Raw genomic sequence first — 17,164 nt, 5'->3', positions numbered from 1 at the left:
CGAGCTGTCCCTACAGATGGACGTCGCATAGGGAGACAGCTTTCCATTTCCACGGGCCCACAGACATCGCAGACCTCTCGGTTCATCCCTCAGAATAAAAGACGCCCGTCCAACAAGATACTTCTCAAACACCCAAGGCTTCATGATAGGATCTCCACCAACCGGCTCCAGGGAAGTCACAGCACTCGGAATAATCCACAAAAGTGACACAGGTGTATTTCTCTCCTCATTAGCATTAGCATTAAGCATGCCGTCCATAGGAATCCAAAGTATCAAACAGCCGAGCAGGTAAACGAGTGTAGATGCCCTCATTTTGGCAATGGATTAGTGATCAATTTGAAAATGCAGATAGAAATCCAACGTAGGTCTTAAAAACAGTCTTTGATATCCTTTTAAAACTAACGCTTTAAAAAGAAAAACGGGAATCGACAACACAAACACACATGCTACATACAGGCAGCCATTTTGGATTTTGTTGCACATTTCGACAGGTTGACAGTAAATCTAGCCCAATGATGTTGGGGGGGCACCAGGGGGGGCCAATCATATTTCAGGGGGGGGGCAGTGCCACCCCGTGCCCCCCTTCTAGACACGCCCCTGGATTTTGGGAAAAGACATTTGTTTTTTTTCTGATCTAAATCCATATTTAAAGTATATAGTGTGGTAGATATATAGATGACATCGTATTGATATGGACAGGTTCGGAGGCAGATCCAATACCAATGCAAATTTGAAGTTGAGTCTTGATTTTTCACATACTCAGATTCATTTTTTGGACTTAAAAATCTTTAAAGAAAGTAATGTGTGTTGCATACCACTATTTTTAGGAAAGAAACTGACAGAAACCATATCAAGAGCAGACAGCTTTCATCACTTATGGATGACCGATAATATTCCTTGTGGCCAGTTCCAGAGGTTGAAAAGAATATGCGATAAGGAAGAGGATTTTAACATCAGGGCACAAGATATGACTCAAAGATTTAAGGAACGAGGATATAAAAATAGCGTGATTAACAATGCATACAATAAAGTAAGAAACATTAGTAGAGATGAGCTATTACGACAAAAACGTGAATCACAAGATTCAGATAATTCAGTTTATTTTGTGACACAGTATAGTACAGAGGCAAATAGAATTAAGAAAATTATAAAAAGTAATTGGGAAATATTTATGAGTGATCCTTATCTCAGGGAAGTCATGCCTGAATCTCCTTCTATTGCATTCCGGAAAGCACCTACAATTAAAGATAAATTATTGAGAAGCCATCTTTCCTCTAAGAAATCAAATACCTGGTTTAAGTTTAAGTGCAGGAAATTACAGGTGTGGCAATCACTGTGACAATATGGTTAAGACTAAAATTTTTAGAGATGCACCTCAGGCTTCGAATTGAAAATAAGATCATTTATTAATTGTAATACTTCATTTCTGGTTTATAGGTTGGAGTGTCCATGTGGATTCTTTTATATAGGGATGACTAGATAATTAAAGATCAGATTATTAGAACATAAAAATGCTATTCGAGTCTGTAACCCTCTATATCCTATGGCCATACATTATACATCATGGTAGCCCAAGTACACTGAAGAAAATCGGCATTGAACATGTTCCCAAGTCAATAAGAGGAGGAGATAGGGTTAACAGGCTTTTACAAAGAGAGCCTTGGATCTATACACTGAAAGCAACTACATTTCCAGGCTTAAACGGATAATTAGATTTCATACCATTTTTGTAATATAGCTTAGTTTTTTCTAGTAATTAGTTATACTATGCATTACTTGATGTATACATCATTTGATTTGTGTATTTCAACCAGTGTAATTTGTTTTTAAATACTTTATTTCATTGAATACAATATTGATTTGTGTATTCTGACTTATATTCTTCATTAATATTTATATTTTTTATTTTTTATTATAATTTTTTTTATAATGTGTTTGATTTAACTTTATATTGTGTGAGATCTTTTTTTCTTTTTCTTTTTTTGGGGAAAGAAACTGAATTGAAAATTTGTTCAATTTAAACTTTCTCTCTTTAGGTTGCCTGCAGTGCGACCAGGTGATTGTAATTTGACTAATTAATTGCAGCTTAAAATTAACTAGAGACTTTTTTTGTTACACACACCCTGACAAAGGCATGTAAAGCCGCAACGCGTAGGTGTACCTGTCACCAATTTTAAATGCTTAAAGCCATGAATAAATAAAGGCTTTTTAACTTTTTTGGCTTTTCTCTGTCCCGTCCGCGCTCTGCGCCTGTACGTGGACAGAATGAAAATCTTTAGGACCTCAGAGCAGCTCTTCGTCTGTTCCGGAGACCAGCAGAAGGGAAAGGCTGTCTCCAAGCAGAGGTTGGCCCACTGGATAGTGGATGCCATCATCTTGGCGTATGAGTCCCAAGGTGAACCCTGTCCCCCCGTACTGCGAGCTCACTCCACAAGGAGTGTTGCCGCCTCCTGGGCGTTGGCGCAGGGTGCCTTGCTGACAGATGTCTGTAGAGCTGCGGGCTGGGCGACACCTAATACGTTCGCTAGATTCTATAGCCTACGTGTCGAACCGGTTGCTTCCCGTGTGCTCTCTTCTCATAGAAGCCAGTAACACCGTGAGCCCCGGTTCAGTGTCGGCGTGCTGCGCCATTCCCCTCCTATGGACTGGATACGTGTGCCATTGTACTCCAGTTGAGTTCCCTTTTTCCAAACCCTGTTGAGTTCCTCCGCACCCCTCCGACATCGGACGTGGCGGAACGTCCGGTGTTTGGCCTACCACTTGTAAGCAGTGTGGAACCTGTGCTAGGTTGGGTCCATATGTTGCGATCCCTACGGTGATCCCATATGTGTATTCTCCATGGTACGGCTCCCTACGGCGAGCCCGTGTCTTTCCCTTGGCAGAGCTTCTGCCGTCACTGTAAAATCGGTGTTGTCTCCCCCCTTCCTAGGCTGGAGCCACCTCAGTGACATTCTATATGTTGTACTGCCCGGTCACCCGCCCAGTTCATATGTGTATTCAGGAGTGTCAGGAGGATCAGAAGGCTTTTTTCTAGGCACTGGAAGGTGGCAGTGTTAGTGGCGTTTTCAAAGGTTGGATCCCATTTCAGTCAGTGTCGACTGCGTCCGACGTTATTTACCGAAAGGGAAGGTCCTGGTTGCGTATGCAACCCACCGTTCCCTGAAGGAGGGAACGGAGGACGTAGTCCCCTTGCCAATACCGCTGGACCACCGCTCGGCTCCTCAGCGAAAAACAAATGGTGCGTGCATCTACTTCCGTATTTATACCCATGCCGCGGGGCGGAGTGTGAGATGCAGATCTCGCACGCCAATGCGCATTGACTCGTTCAATAATACTCGAAGACGATAGGCTCCCTGGCGGGATCCCATTTCAGTCGGCATCGACTACACCCTCCATTCCCTCCTTCAGGGAACGGTGGGTTGCATACGCAACCAGGACTTTCTGTAGTGTCAACTAGTCTCTCCCCTTTACCTTTGTACAGATAAAACGTTTTCGGGATAATTCCGGTTTGTGTGGCTATGCGGAAGAGATAAATAATCCTGTATTATAATTTTTAAAGGCCAGACAAGTAGTTTGTTGAGGGTTGGTTTGTAAAGAAGGACTACACGCCTGGAAACATTCAAACGCGCATACCTATAAACTAATGCACATGTGCACGCAGTCGGCGTTCTCACGGGTTTGCCTTTTTGAAGTTTGCGCAGAGATCATTTTTTCCCCCAAAATTTTTCAAGGCTTGCACTTTGGAACCTATTTCATGGTTTGTGTTCTTGAGCCACCAGGCACTTTTTGTGGAAATGAGCAGGCCGGAGCGCATTAAGTAAGGTTATGCTCCTTCCCATTGCCCCAATTATGGCAGATTAGTTAGTTGTGGGCTGATGAATTTCTGGTAGATCTGCTTTATGTGGCTCCAAATTGGGCATAGAAGCTTCATGGCCTTTCATAACATCATTTAGATTACTGGGAGAAATTATGTACATGGTATGTACTGCTCGCTGACTGACTCAAAAATGGCTCAGGGCTGAAGCCTTGCATTGTTGGTGCCTAGGGTTTTAGATTACTTTTAAGGTCAAGCAGGCCCTGGTAAGCATGGCGTAGTTGGTATTGACACAGGGTTGAGTTCCCTATAAAGGGAACATTTAGGTTACGACTGTAACCATGGTTCCCTGAAAAGGGAACAAGATGCCACGTCGCTGCCATGAGTCGGGTAGGCCTGCGTGTATTCCCTCAGAAAATTTGGAGCTGATGACGTGTTTTCAGGTGCCCTTCTTACACACTGAGCACTCACTTCATGAGCACTGCACTGAGTCTTGTTCCCTTCTCTGGGAACCATGGTTACAGTTGTAACCTAGACATTTTCCAATCATAAAACCAGACTTAGCTTCACAAGAAATAGTCTTTTGTAGCAGTGTTTTATTGGTTTTTATTTGGGAAATTAGAAATTACACCATTGCAAAATGTATACCAAACGAAATAAAACCAAATCTATGTGTGAATGGTGGGAAAATGGAAAACTAAAACGTTGAAAGATAAAAACTCTTTTTATACTCGTTTCATAGTTTTTTATTCTAGGAAAGAAATTTTAATTTTAAAAAATATATTCTCAATTTATCAATAAATCAATTAATCAAACTTTATTTATAAAGCATTTTAAAACAACTGAAGTGGACCAAAGTGCTGTGCAGAAAAACAAATAAAAGACATAAAATGTTAACACATTTATCCACAATCGTGAGGCTCTAGTCTTTAATTTGGACAAATATTAACTTCAGACAAATTATTAAGGACTAAGATCTAGATACCACGCTTACTAGCAGCCTCTGTGCCAACTTGCACAGTCAGGAATTGACTAACAATAGGTGCTGTGTAGTCTTTAGTCTTAGTCGTGTATAAAAGCACAGGTGACAGCAGTCAGTCAACAACCAGAATCAGCTTCAGCTTCTCCTTTGTGGAACTACTGAGGATCAGCCAGCGAAACCATGATGGGCAAGGTAAACTTCATTACAGCTTCAATTTCAAAGTTTAATTCAAATGAAAATATAAGTAGAAAAAAAACCTGAAAACTTTAACTTTTGAATTTTCAGGTCATGTTCTACTAGGACAGGAACTTCCAGGGTCGCTCTTATGAGTGTATGGGTGACAGTGGTGACTTCTCCTCCTACATGAACCGCTGTCACTCTTGCAGAGTAGAGAGCGGGTGCTGGATGATGCATGATCATCCCAACTATGGGAAATCAGTGTTTCTTTAAAAGGGGAGAGTACGCTGACTACATGTCTATGTATGGAATGAGCAACTGCATCAGGTCCTGCCATATGATCCCCATGGTGAGTTCAGTTTAAGCTTATATAAGATAAAGATGCATCTGTGTTTACATGGTTTACATGTTAACATTTTAATCTGGCTGATAAACTTAAACTGATTTCACTTCCACAACAGCACAGGGGCTCCTACAGAATGAGGATCTACGAAAGGGATAACTTCATGGGTCAGATGTACGAGATGATGGATGACTGTGACAACATCATGGACCGTTACCGCATGTCTCACTGTCAGTCCTGTCATGTGATGGACGGCCACTGGCTCATGTATGACCAGCCCCACTACAGAGGCAAGATGTCCTGTTTCATGCCTGGAGAGTACAGGAGCTTCAGCAATATGGGTAGCATGAGATTCATGAGCATGGATTCCTGGTACTAGTGTTTCTATTAATGAAACAATTTCTCTACAACAATAAACATTGTCTTGAAAATCATGAATGCCACTAATATTTTCTTAAGTACTCAACAAAAACCCTTCACAAGTTTGTCAATAAAAATATAAAACAAATTAGGAATTTCACATGTAACTTTAAAATACTCTGACTGATTCTCTCAACTGAGTTTTCAGTGCGTATGTTGCACAATCAACCCAGGCTCATGGGAAATACGTTACTCTGCCTACATTTTTGCAAAACCTGAAATACGTACCTCCAGGTACGTTTCCCTAACGTATTTCCCATGAGCCTGGGTTGTGCACAATATTAAAGAATATCATATGACACTTCACAGCAGGGGAGCTGGGTGACCGCATGTAAGTTTACAGTTTAGTAGGCCTACATGTTTATTTTTATTTTTACTTCACATCTTCCCAAATCTATCTGCAAATATTTATAGTGTGGACTAGACAGTATTTAGGGATCACTGATGGGGAAAAATATAGAAACAAGAAAATTTAAATTGTTTATAAAATAACTTGATGCACACTGATGTGTCAAAGTATTTATTACAATTTTCACTAGATTAAGAAATATCTTATATCCAGGTCCTTAAATATATTTTAATAAAGGTATGATGTTAATACTTTTACAATTATCGTATTATCATAGCTGTACTGTATGTTTACTTTGAAATGGAGTGTTTTAAAGCCTTTCAGAGCAAATATATATTCTATATTCTAGTCAAGTAGCTCTCCAACTTTTTGTCCTGGAAGGAAAGTTACTTATCTCACAATCGAATTTTAAAACAACTGACAAATAATATCAAATATATTATTTTAATTTATTATAAAATATTATTATAATTCTCTTTTCTTTTGTATTATTGCACGTTGATTGCACTTTGATATGTTTTGTCCTGTATGTAAGACATAAATGTTTACATTCATTTTGCATCATAAAAGCATTTGGAAATGCCAGTGCATTTAACATTTTACAACAACTTACACCAAGTCATAGATAGCCGCATGCCGCAAACACTGTACAATGTACGAATGTACAAAGAGCATGTGGAAATTCAAATGCAGACGCCTGTCAGTAAGTGAGTTTTGGGTATCAAATTTATTCTTCAAACTGTATAAATTATGCCTTTGTAGACTGTTTGAAAGAGAAAACACTGAAATACCAGCAAAACTGCACATTGTCAAGCAAAGTGCACATTTCTCATAGTGTATGTCCTGCGCAAAGAAACAAATGCCCTCCTTTTCACTTCAACCTTGAAATCTTATGCAAATTTATGTTGCCTACTTGTTCTGATGGTTTTGTGTGTGTACGCTTGTGTGTGTGTGTGTGTGTGTGTGTGTGTGTGTGTGTGTGTGTGTGTGTGTGTGTGTGTGTGTGTTTATGTGTATGTGTGTTATTGGCAGCAAGAAGAATATGGTTGTCTCTAGTGCACACAAGTTCTATCATGCATGTATAAAAAAACTATGTTCAGAAAGAATACATTCTGAAGTTTTCAGAATTGTCTGAGAATCACGATGCATTGGAGAATACATTTTTTTCTCCCAGCCCTACTTCTGAAAAATATTTATATATATATATATATATATATATATATATATATATATATATATATATATATATATTGTTTGTTGTTCCAGATTATTGCATTATGATTATGATTTATATATATAGATATATATGTATTAGTACAGGAAGACATTTCCCTTCCCTGGAAATGAACATTTCATAGAATGAATAAAAAATGAACACTGAGTGTTCACGAGACGAACAGGTTGATTGATTGTAATATTAATTTTACTACATTAAAATAATTATATTAACTGATCCAAAGTTATGATTGATTATTAATATTAATTTTGAGCTAATTTGCTACAACATGTTGAAGAGTGTGTGACTATGAATATCAACAGTTCATCAACCTGTGTATCTGTGTGTTTATGTGTAAGTCAGTGAGGTGAATAATGATCTTCAACATCAACATTTGCAGAAGTCCCAACCTAGGAGGTTTTTGTATGATGCTTTTATACTGTGTGAACACCCAGTCTAGCTTCCCCGAGTTTCCTGGTATACCATGTTCACTCTGACAGTAATAAACTCCTGAATCTTCAGGCTGGACTCCACTGATAGTCAGAGTAAAATCCATGTGGTTTCCACTTTCACTGCCGCTGAATCTAGAAGAAACACCTGAAGCTCTCTCTGATGTGAAATAGATCAGGAGTTTAGGAACTTCTCCAGGAATCTGACCAGGACATACAATACAGGGTGGTGTTTGGTTTAACACAGTGTACTGCTGGCTTATGATTACAGTGAATAGAGACGGTCTGATCAGGCTGCACTGTTTGAGCTTCAGATTGAGTCAGAGTTTGTCCCACAGAACCTGAAGAGAGAGAGACAGAAAAGAGTGAGAATAATATTAAACTGATGAGCACATTTAAAACACTAACACTTAGTTATAAGGCATGTGTCAGGACTGAGCACACATTTCTTGCTGTTGCACTACTTTCCATTTTTTTCACATCAAACGTTAAAGGGTCACTCCACCCATTTGCATTAAGATTTCCATTGTTAGAAATCCATTAATACTATTGAATGGTCGTGCAACACTCTTTCATTTTCCCCTGAGACGAGAGAAATCCTCCATTTACCTTTTTCACTTCCTCCTACAATGACGCAAAAATCGTCATTTTACGTCATTGTAGGGGGAAGTGTAAAAGGGGGGGATTTCTGTGAAGACTAGAAGCGCTAGTTCCCACCCTTTCAAACCCGCCCATAGGGGGTTGGACCTAATGCGCTAACAGACCTATCAGATCAGTGCCAGTGCGTTTGATTTCACCGGGAGAAACTTTTTGAAAATATGGACGATGGTACTGAATACACAGGCGGATGCATTATGGAGGATCTGGATTTTGACGAAGTTATGGTAGAAACGGATGTTCGTGGCTACCTTTATGAGCCACAGTATAGCGACGCGCAGCTGAGGGCTATGGAGGACAGCGAGGCGGCTGAAGCTGCTGCCACCACAGCCGATGCAGACAATCTGCCTGCCGCGGACGAGGAGCCCGCAATGGCTCGAGCTGGGGCAGATTGGTGGTGCCTGTGCTCTCACTGTGCGCCAATGGACACAGAACAAGAGTCTAGCTGCTGCCGAGAATTCCAGCGGTGCTACGGAATCGGAGGATGACACGGACGTGTGTGTTGTTGCTCACCCGAGTTTCGCACCCCATATGGATAGCGGCGTCCTGGAGACCTACTTTAGAATACCTAAGGTCAACTGGCAACGTCAGCCAAAGCCTACAGGGTCAAATGGTCGTCTTTCTGTAAAGTACGTTTATTTTCATTTTGTTAACACGCTAACGTGGCAAGTTCATTGCACAAATATCTTGCAGTTAAGCTAGCTACTGTAGGTGGAGTGGTCTGCGGAGCTGAGCATTGCAATGCACTATGGGGATTGTTGTCTACCATCCACAAGCACTAAAAGGCATTTTCTGCCTTTTATCGGCCAAGAAGGTCCCAAATTAGACATTTATGATACTATTCTACTACATATATGACCCACTTTCCATACATATTCATGTCTCCACCGGTGGAATGACCCTTTAATTAATCAATGACAACGAAGAACTTGAATTGAAAATCAAACCATTAAAGATTAACGTTAACATATGCATGCAAAGGTTAAAAACATTAATATATGAAATACCTTTTTTTTAATACTTTTTTTTAAATATTTGCATAAAATGAAGTCAAAATCTTGTGTAACCCAGGTTACTAAAGATGTTTTATTTTTTGAAATAGAAAAGAAAGAAACTGACACTTATGTGAATAAACAGTTATTTTATTAAATATCTGTAAAGAAAAGAGAAAACAAGAATACATAAATTAGAGAAGAGTGATTTGATTAAATGAGACAATGATTGGTCCTAATAGACGAATCAGAGTTGGCCGCCTTAGTGGGTGGAGTCATCGGAGTCGAGAGATGATGCAATGATCATTTTTTTTCCGAGAGAAGCACCGAGAAAGAAGCACTGAGCGCGATCTGAGAAGAGAAAGAATTAGACTGAGCGAGCTAGTAGTTTGTTTAGAGAGATTTAGAGATATAGAACATAAAGATTTTGAGAAATAGAAACAGAACTTGATGCTGTGATTGATTGATTTTGAGTAAAAGTGAAACTAGCTTTTGTACGTGCATTGAAGTACGGGCCTAAAGCTGAGAGAGCTGCCGCGAACTTTTTCTAATTGATATTAGAAGTACTCTTGGTAAGTGAAGTTTTCGTTTTATTGTTATTACCAAGGTTCTTATGTATAAATATCCGATAAAATGTGTTCAAATGCCAAATATGTGTGTTATATTTAGCTAAATTTATGTAAGAGTCAACCTTCTGTAAAAAAAGAGAAAAATAATAGAAGATTTCTTCATAAATGTGTTAAATAAGTGATATTATAAAGGGAGAAGTTATTTTTGATGATTTGTGAAATGTAAATTTGTAGTTTTCGTCGAATAACTGAGTTTGAGCTAACGGATGAGTGTGACGCACGTGAAAATTGAGCAGATGTGGCCTAGCGCGTCATTTGAAATCCTGTTTTTTGAATATAAATGAGAAGTTAATGTGTTAACATCATATGAAAAGTGAAGTTTGAAATGTTAATAGTTGAATATATTGATATTAAGTGTGGTAATATGTGTATTTTTGAGAAAAGTGCCTAATTGTACTTTTGGCCTTGTTTTTTCAAGGTTGGGTTTTTTTTCTTTCCCCCCCCCCTTGGGCTTTCCATTTCTTTTTATATCCTTTCTGGATTTTCTTTTGGTTTTGTCTGATATTTTCTATTTGCTGAGTTTGGATGCTGAACGAGAATCGAGAAAGCTGCACGTGAGATGTCCCTGCTTCACAGCGAAAGTTCGAGAGTTGTTGCAAGCAGGAACTGGCGAGCCATGCCCAAATAAGGATCGAACTGCGAATCGAACTGTGAATATTGTGGTAGGATTGAGTACAGGTTTTCTCTTCCTTTTGCTATTGAACTGTGAGTTAACTTGAGTTGCGGAAGAAGGATCTCGTGAAGGAACATTGAACTGGAGCTGAGAACTGAGATAAAATCTCATATCACATTGAGATTTCTGTGAACACTGAGATAATTGGACGGTGATTTATTTTCTTTATTGTTATTTTGTTTCAATTCTATTGTGATTTATTTCTTTTGATTTGTCTATTAAGTGTTCATAATTTCTATTTTTGGGTAATAAGAGTGAACTGAAAGGTAATTTGAAAGGTTGAAGTTGAAAAGTTACATTTAAATCAGACCAGAGGAGAAAAGTATTCTTAATATAAATAAGTCAAATTAGGAATAATTCAAATAACTAAAGAAACCTTATATCTTACTTATACCAAAATAAAAGCTAATTAGGTGAAATTAGATTTAAAACTAAATAGAAAGTATAAATTATAGTAGATAAAAAGAAAGAATAAAAGGTTACAATTAGGATTCAAATAAGAGTTTATTTATTTCTGGTTTATTTTCTTTTATGTGATGTGGTAATAATTTAATTTTATTGTCTTTTTGAACATTTTCTTTTTTTTGTCTTAATTGCTTGTTATTCCTTTTAAATATATCGTACCTGTTTTTCTACCTCAAACAGTGTGTCCCTGTGCTTCTTTGCTGCTAACACAGTCTCTTGAGCGAATTCTGGTCTTCTGATCGCTGGTCCATAGATTGAAGCAGTGTCTTCTTTCACTTCCCTCTGTGTCTTTTACTGAGGAGAGTGAGGGTAACACACTTGCCACGACACGGGTTACAGAAAGTTGGCGAGCCAGCCAGGAGACTGTTGCTTAGCAACAAGGATAGTAGTAGGAAACGAGCTAATTAGTAACCGAAATTTTCTCAGAGTGTTGATCTTACATTGTGACGATGGAAATCATTGAGAGAGAGAGAGTGTGGACGTAGCAAATGCGCTTCTTGTCAAAGGTCTCACGTTGACCGAAACGGATAATGAGCTGAGTATTTTCTTGCAAAGGTATGGCTCGGTTAAACGTAATCTGATAATTGACGATCAAACGTCTGAGTTCCATCAGCATGCCATTGTAGAATATGCTCACAGCTCTGCAATGCTGGACTTAGCGCCAATGTTACCCATAACTTTGGGAAGTCTTTCGAATCCAAGCGTCATGTTCCAAGTACGAGCTTTGGCTAGTGTCCGTAACCAGACGACCAGTGAGAAACCTCTTTCAAATGTGTTTCAGGAGGAGTTGAATGAACTCCAGGAAGTTCACTCTACCAACTGTACTCCAGAGAGTGCGAAATGTGAGCTGTGATGATTCTAGGAAAGCAGAAACAGTAGAAATGCGAGATTTAGAATTCAAAAACCCAATCAAGAGACAGACGGGCCCTATGGCCTTTCCAGAAACCACCGTTGATGGTGTTACAGTGACTACTCGTTCTGGTTTCCCCATGAACATTGTAGACCCACCAGGTGTTCAGAAGATGGTTGTAGAGCACATAGTGAAGTCGGCTGATGCTACGATGTTACAGCAAACGTCAGTCCGTCTTAGGAATTTCTCAGGGAGGTGCCCGTGTCCTCCAAATGAACCTGACTTTGACACCTGGCGAGTAAGTGTAGAACTCCTGCTAAGTGATCCGGCTATTTCCGATTTGCAAAGAGTACGTAGGATCCTAGATAGCTTGTTGTCCCCTGCCGCAGACGTAGTGAAGCATGTACGACCTCCCGCTTTGCCTGCGGTGTACCTTAAATTGCTAGAATCAGTGTATGGTTCTGTAGAGGATGGTGACGAACTGTTGGCCAAGTTTATGGGCACCTTGCAGAACCAAGGTGAAAAGTCATCAGATTTCTTACACCGGTTGCAAGTTCTTCGGAGTTCAACGATTAAGAGGGGAGGCATCGCGGAGAAAGATCATGACCGTTGTCTTTTGAAGCAATTTGTGAGGGGATGTTGGGACAATGGTCTCATTGACAGCCTTCAGTTAGGGAAAAGCGGAGCCCAGCCACTCACTTTCGCTGAGTTGGTTGTGTTAATTCGAACAGAAGAGAGTAAACGTACTTCCAAAGAAGAAAGAATGAAAAAGCACCTTGGGTTGCCAAAAACTCCTGTTGTTTACCCGAAACCTCGAGCTGCCACCCAGCAAGTGGCAGTGTATTCTCATGAAGCACCAAATGCTAGTAGTTCTGAAACAGATTCTCTAAGAAAGCAACTTGCAGAAGCTCAGGCCCAACTTGTTACTTTAGGTGGAAATTCAGATCAGAAACGCCAGAGCGGATGTTCTGAGAAAACAGAATTTGATGCTTTGAGAAAAGTAGTGGAAGAGTTGCGTGCTCAGCCGCTATGCGAGTTTCCATGACTCAAGAAGCAAAACGTGAAGATTCAGATAGCTTAGAAGTCGCTAACCTACGACGACAGGTAGCTGAACTGCAAGCTCAGAATGTTGCTCAGAGAAATTTTAGAGATCACTCCCATGTGACTGCTAGTCCTCGAGTTTTTCCGCTTCAGAGTTTAATAGAGACAGATACTGGTCGAGATGTTAGAAGGGCCCAACCAATGACCAATCGGCCTCGTCCCGGATATTGCTTCCGATGCGGAGAGAATGGTCATTTGGCTGTTGCCTGTGATAATCCAGCAAACCCCTTGAGAGTTGAAGAAAAGCGTCGTAAGTTGAGAGAGCAGCAGGCCCAGTGGGACTCTCTGCAAGGGAATTCTTCCTTGTCTTTAAACCAAGGGACGTCTCTGTAGCGGGGCATACAGAGACGAGGTGTAATTTGAACCGCCCTAAGTGTTATAGACAAGCGGCCGTCACGAGTAACCAGAATAGATCACCATTAAAGAACCTGCCAGAGGGGTTAGTAGGAGTAAAGTGCACAGCGCAGATTGTTATTGGGGGTAAAGAAGTTAGTTGTCTCCTAGACACAGGATCTCAGGTTACTACCATTCCTCAGTCGTTTTACAAGTCGCATCTGTCTGATCATTCGTTGAAGTCATTGGGAAACCTACTAGAGGTAGAAGGGGCCAATGGACAAGCAGTTCCATATCTAGGGTACATAGAGTTGGTCTTGAAGTTTCCGAAAGAGTTTGTGGGTGCAGAAGTTGAAATCCCTACCTTAGCTTTGGTAGTTCCGGATCTCAAGAGTCCGTCGCAAGTTCTAGTAGGTACCAACTCATTGGATGTGCTTTATGGTCACTGTATCAACGAGAAACAGAACAATCCTTGTTCAGACTTTCACGGGTATCAAGCAGTGCTTAGAGTTCTTGAAGCGAGATGGAGACAAGCTGGCAGTGAACCGTTAGGACATGTGAAGTTGATGGGAAGTATACCCGAGGTTGTGCCTGCCGGGAACACAGTAGTCTTGAATGGTTATGTTCAGCTTCGGGAACCTTGCTTAGAGAAATTGATAGCTCTTGAACCGCCTTCAACCCCAGCGTTCAGCGGTCTTTCGGTGGCGAGTTGTGTACACACTTTGCCATCCGATCCTCCCAGCTGTCAGTTCTGCTTAAGAATGACACTCGGACTGATATAACGATTCCTCCTAAAGCTATACTTGCAGAGATCCACGCTGTAGAGAAAGTGATAGAGAGCACCAAGAGTTATTGCGGAGTAGAGTCATCAGCACCTACCTCTGCCAACCTTACCTTTGACTTTGGAGATTCTCCTTTGCCTTCACATTGGAAAGAGCGAATTTCGAACCGGCTAAATTCCATGCCTGAAGTTTTCTCTTTGCATGATCTTGACTTCGGTTGTACAAGTCAAGTGAAGCACCAGATTAGATTGACAGATGAGACAACCTTTAAGCATAGGGCGCGTCCAATTCACCCTCAAGACATCGATGCCGTTCGAAAGCATCTTCAGGAATTGATTTCTGCCGGAGTCATTCGCGAGTCCGAGTCTTCCTTTTCTTCGCCCATAGTGGTGGTCCGGAAGAAAGATGGTTCGGTTCGGCTCTGCATCGACTTTCGGAAGTTGAACTCTCAAACGATTAAGGATGCTTACGCGCTACCTAATCTAGAGGAGGTCTTTTCTGTGCTTACTGGTTCCAAATGGTTCTCGGTACTTGATCTGAAGTCTGGATTCTACCAGATCGAAATGGATGAAGCTGATAAGTGTAAGACTGCTTTCGTATGTCCCCTAGGCTTCTGGGAATTCAATAGGATGCCTCAGGGAATCACAAATGCGCCTAGTACATTCCAGAGGTTAATGGAGCGGTGTATGGGTGATCTCCATAGGAAGCAGGTCTTAGTTTTCATTGATGACTTGATTGTCTTTTCAAAGACTTTAGAAGAACAAGAGTCGCGGTTGGTACAGGTCCTAAACCGGCTTAAGGAGTACGGGTTAAAGCTAGCGCCTGAAAAATGCCGCTTCTTTCAGACATCAGTCAAGTATTTGGGGCATGTTGTTTCAAAGGACGGAGTAAAGACCGACCCAGTTAAGGTCGAAGCTTTAAAGACTTGGCCGAGACCTACCAACTTGAAAGAGTTAAGAGCTTTCTTAGGCTTCGCAGGGTACTATAGGAGGTTCGTGAGTGACTACTCGAAAATAGTCAAACCTCTTACGGGACTCACTGAGGGGTACCCTCCACTTCTTAGGGGCCGCAGTGGGAAACGAGAGGGGGGCGAGTATTTTAACACGAAAGAGCAGTTTGGTGATCGATGGACGGATGCATGTCAGAATGCGTTTGATGATGTTATTTCAAAGTTGACCTCTGCTCCTGTCCTGGGCTTTGCTGACCCCAGACTTCCGTATACGCTTCACACTGATGCTAGTACTACGGGGCTGGGTGCGGCATTGTACCAGGAGCAGGACGGGCAGATGCGAGTGATAGCGTTCGCCAGTAGGGGATTGACAAAAAGTGAGGCTAAATATCCGGCCCATAAGTTGGAATTTCTTGCATTGAAGTGGGCTGTCACAGCTCAGTTTAGTGATTATTTGTATGGTACAGACTTCACTGTTGTAACAGACAGTAATCCTTTGACGTACGTTTTAACATCTGCGAAACTTGATGCTACCAGCTACCGTTGGCTGTCTAGTTTGTCGACCTACACTTTCAAGCTCCAATATAGGGCTGGGAGCCAGAATCAGGATGCGGACGGTCTTTCCCGGCGTCCACATGGTGAGCCTTTAGATGATTTGGTCTCTCAGAAAGAACGAGAAAGAATTGAGAAGTTTACACTTCATCACCTTGCAGATCCTGAAAACAAGTCTGATGTTCTCATGGCTGATGTAGTGAAAGCTATATGTGAAAGGCATCAGGTGATTAGTTCACCTGAAAGTCTCCGTTTGACACACCCTTCTATTACATTAGTTGAGTCTCTCGCTCATTGTGTTAATGCTTTGCCGAAGGAGTTGCAACATGAGACTGAGCATGGGTTGCCTGTAGGGCTGCAACAACTAATCGATAAAATCGATTATAATCGATTATGAAAATCGTTGTCAACGAATGTCATTATCGATTAGTTGGTCTGCTTACGTCACGAGGAGCGTTTACTGGTACGCACACACACGCAAGGTCTCTCTCCCTCAGGCGCTCTGCCGAGCGCGCGCGCTACACGGTTTGGAGCAGTCTCTTATGTCTCGCATGCGCGCTCTTGCTTGCGCGCTCTAGATTTCGCGAGTTTGAACTAATTCGCGGGCATCAGGGAGCCGCAATCAATATGCGGGAGACTCCCGGGACTTCCGGGATGTCTGTATTTTGACTCGAGCATCAGGTTGTGCAATCAGTTCGCTCCCAACGTAAGTGATGGATTAAAATAGCGCTACCGCAGAAATAGGTTAAATTAAAACGGTGTTTACAAAGTGAAGCATTAAATACAAAGGCAGTTAATAACAGCAGCAGTAAAATATTGTTTTTTAGTCACTGTACTCAGTGGTTTTCAGCGAATGCTTGTGCACTAATGCATAATTTCTCCTGTCCTTTACTCAAGCCTGTTAGCTTGCTGGGTAACGTTACCTCCATTCCGTTCTCTTTTTATAGCATTTGTCTACTAAGTTTTAATTGTTTTTCAAACGCGATCTACTGCGGCTCTACGTTCACACAATTGTTTTCAGTCTTTCTATATTTATTTAATCAATTTATCCTTATATTATATTCTTTTATATATTATATATATAATATATATTATATTCTTTATCCTTATATTCCTTATATATAATTAATTTTAAATACAAATTAAATGAATTATATATTTTAGATGTTTTTAGTTTGTTTTTAGTTCAGATATTCACATCTGAACAACATGTCTGTGTAAATTTGTTTTAACAAAAATTTTGTTAAAACATAATATGTTGGATATCATTTATAACAATAATCATGTTTGTCAACTTGCCATCAGCAATTATCATTAAAAACAATGCAAATATTGATATTAGTAAAACTCAATGTGTGGCTTTTGCACTTTTTAAAGTACACTTTTACACATAAATACCCTGATTTACGGTTTTATTTAGTTATAATAAAA

General features: G+C 40.5%; 2 protein-coding genes and 1 pseudogene across 2 annotated transcripts in view; all 3 read left to right on the top strand.

The window, feature by feature from the left end:
• Positions 1-17,164, top strand: part of LOC143701488 (Ig kappa-b4 chain C region) — a gene marked incomplete at its 5' end in the record, with an annotated part of 74,072 nt that overhangs the window by 37,943 nt on the left and 18,965 nt on the right. The window lies entirely within an intron of this gene.
• Positions 4,977-5,695, top strand: LOC143701764 (gamma-crystallin M2-like; annotated as a pseudogene).
• On the top strand, positions 9,716-15,851 carry LOC143701763 (zinc finger CCHC domain-containing protein 12-like). Its single transcript, XM_077195335.1, has 2 exons — positions 9,716-9,971; positions 10,447-15,851. Exon 2 carries the CDS (start codon positions 11,958-11,960, stop codon positions 13,059-13,061), a length of 1,104 nt encoding a protein of 367 aa, XP_077051450.1. The 5' UTR covers positions 9,716-9,971; positions 10,447-11,957; the 3' UTR covers positions 13,062-15,851.

This window comes from Siphateles boraxobius, unplaced genomic scaffold (assembly GCF_051911475.1).
Source record: "Siphateles boraxobius isolate OS27281-9 unplaced genomic scaffold, OSU_SipBor_1 33, whole genome shotgun sequence".
Lineage (NCBI taxonomy): Eukaryota > Metazoa > Chordata > Actinopteri > Cypriniformes > Leuciscidae > Siphateles > Siphateles boraxobius.
The sequence above is the reverse complement of the archived record's forward strand: the minus strand, read 5'-3'. Positions and strand labels throughout refer to the sequence as shown.

Excerpts from the sequence above, each read along its gene's own strand:
- LOC143701763 (XM_077195335.1), top strand. The coding sequence starts at position 11,958 with ATGAACTCCAGGAAGTTCACTCTACCAACTGTACTCCAGAGAGTGCGA.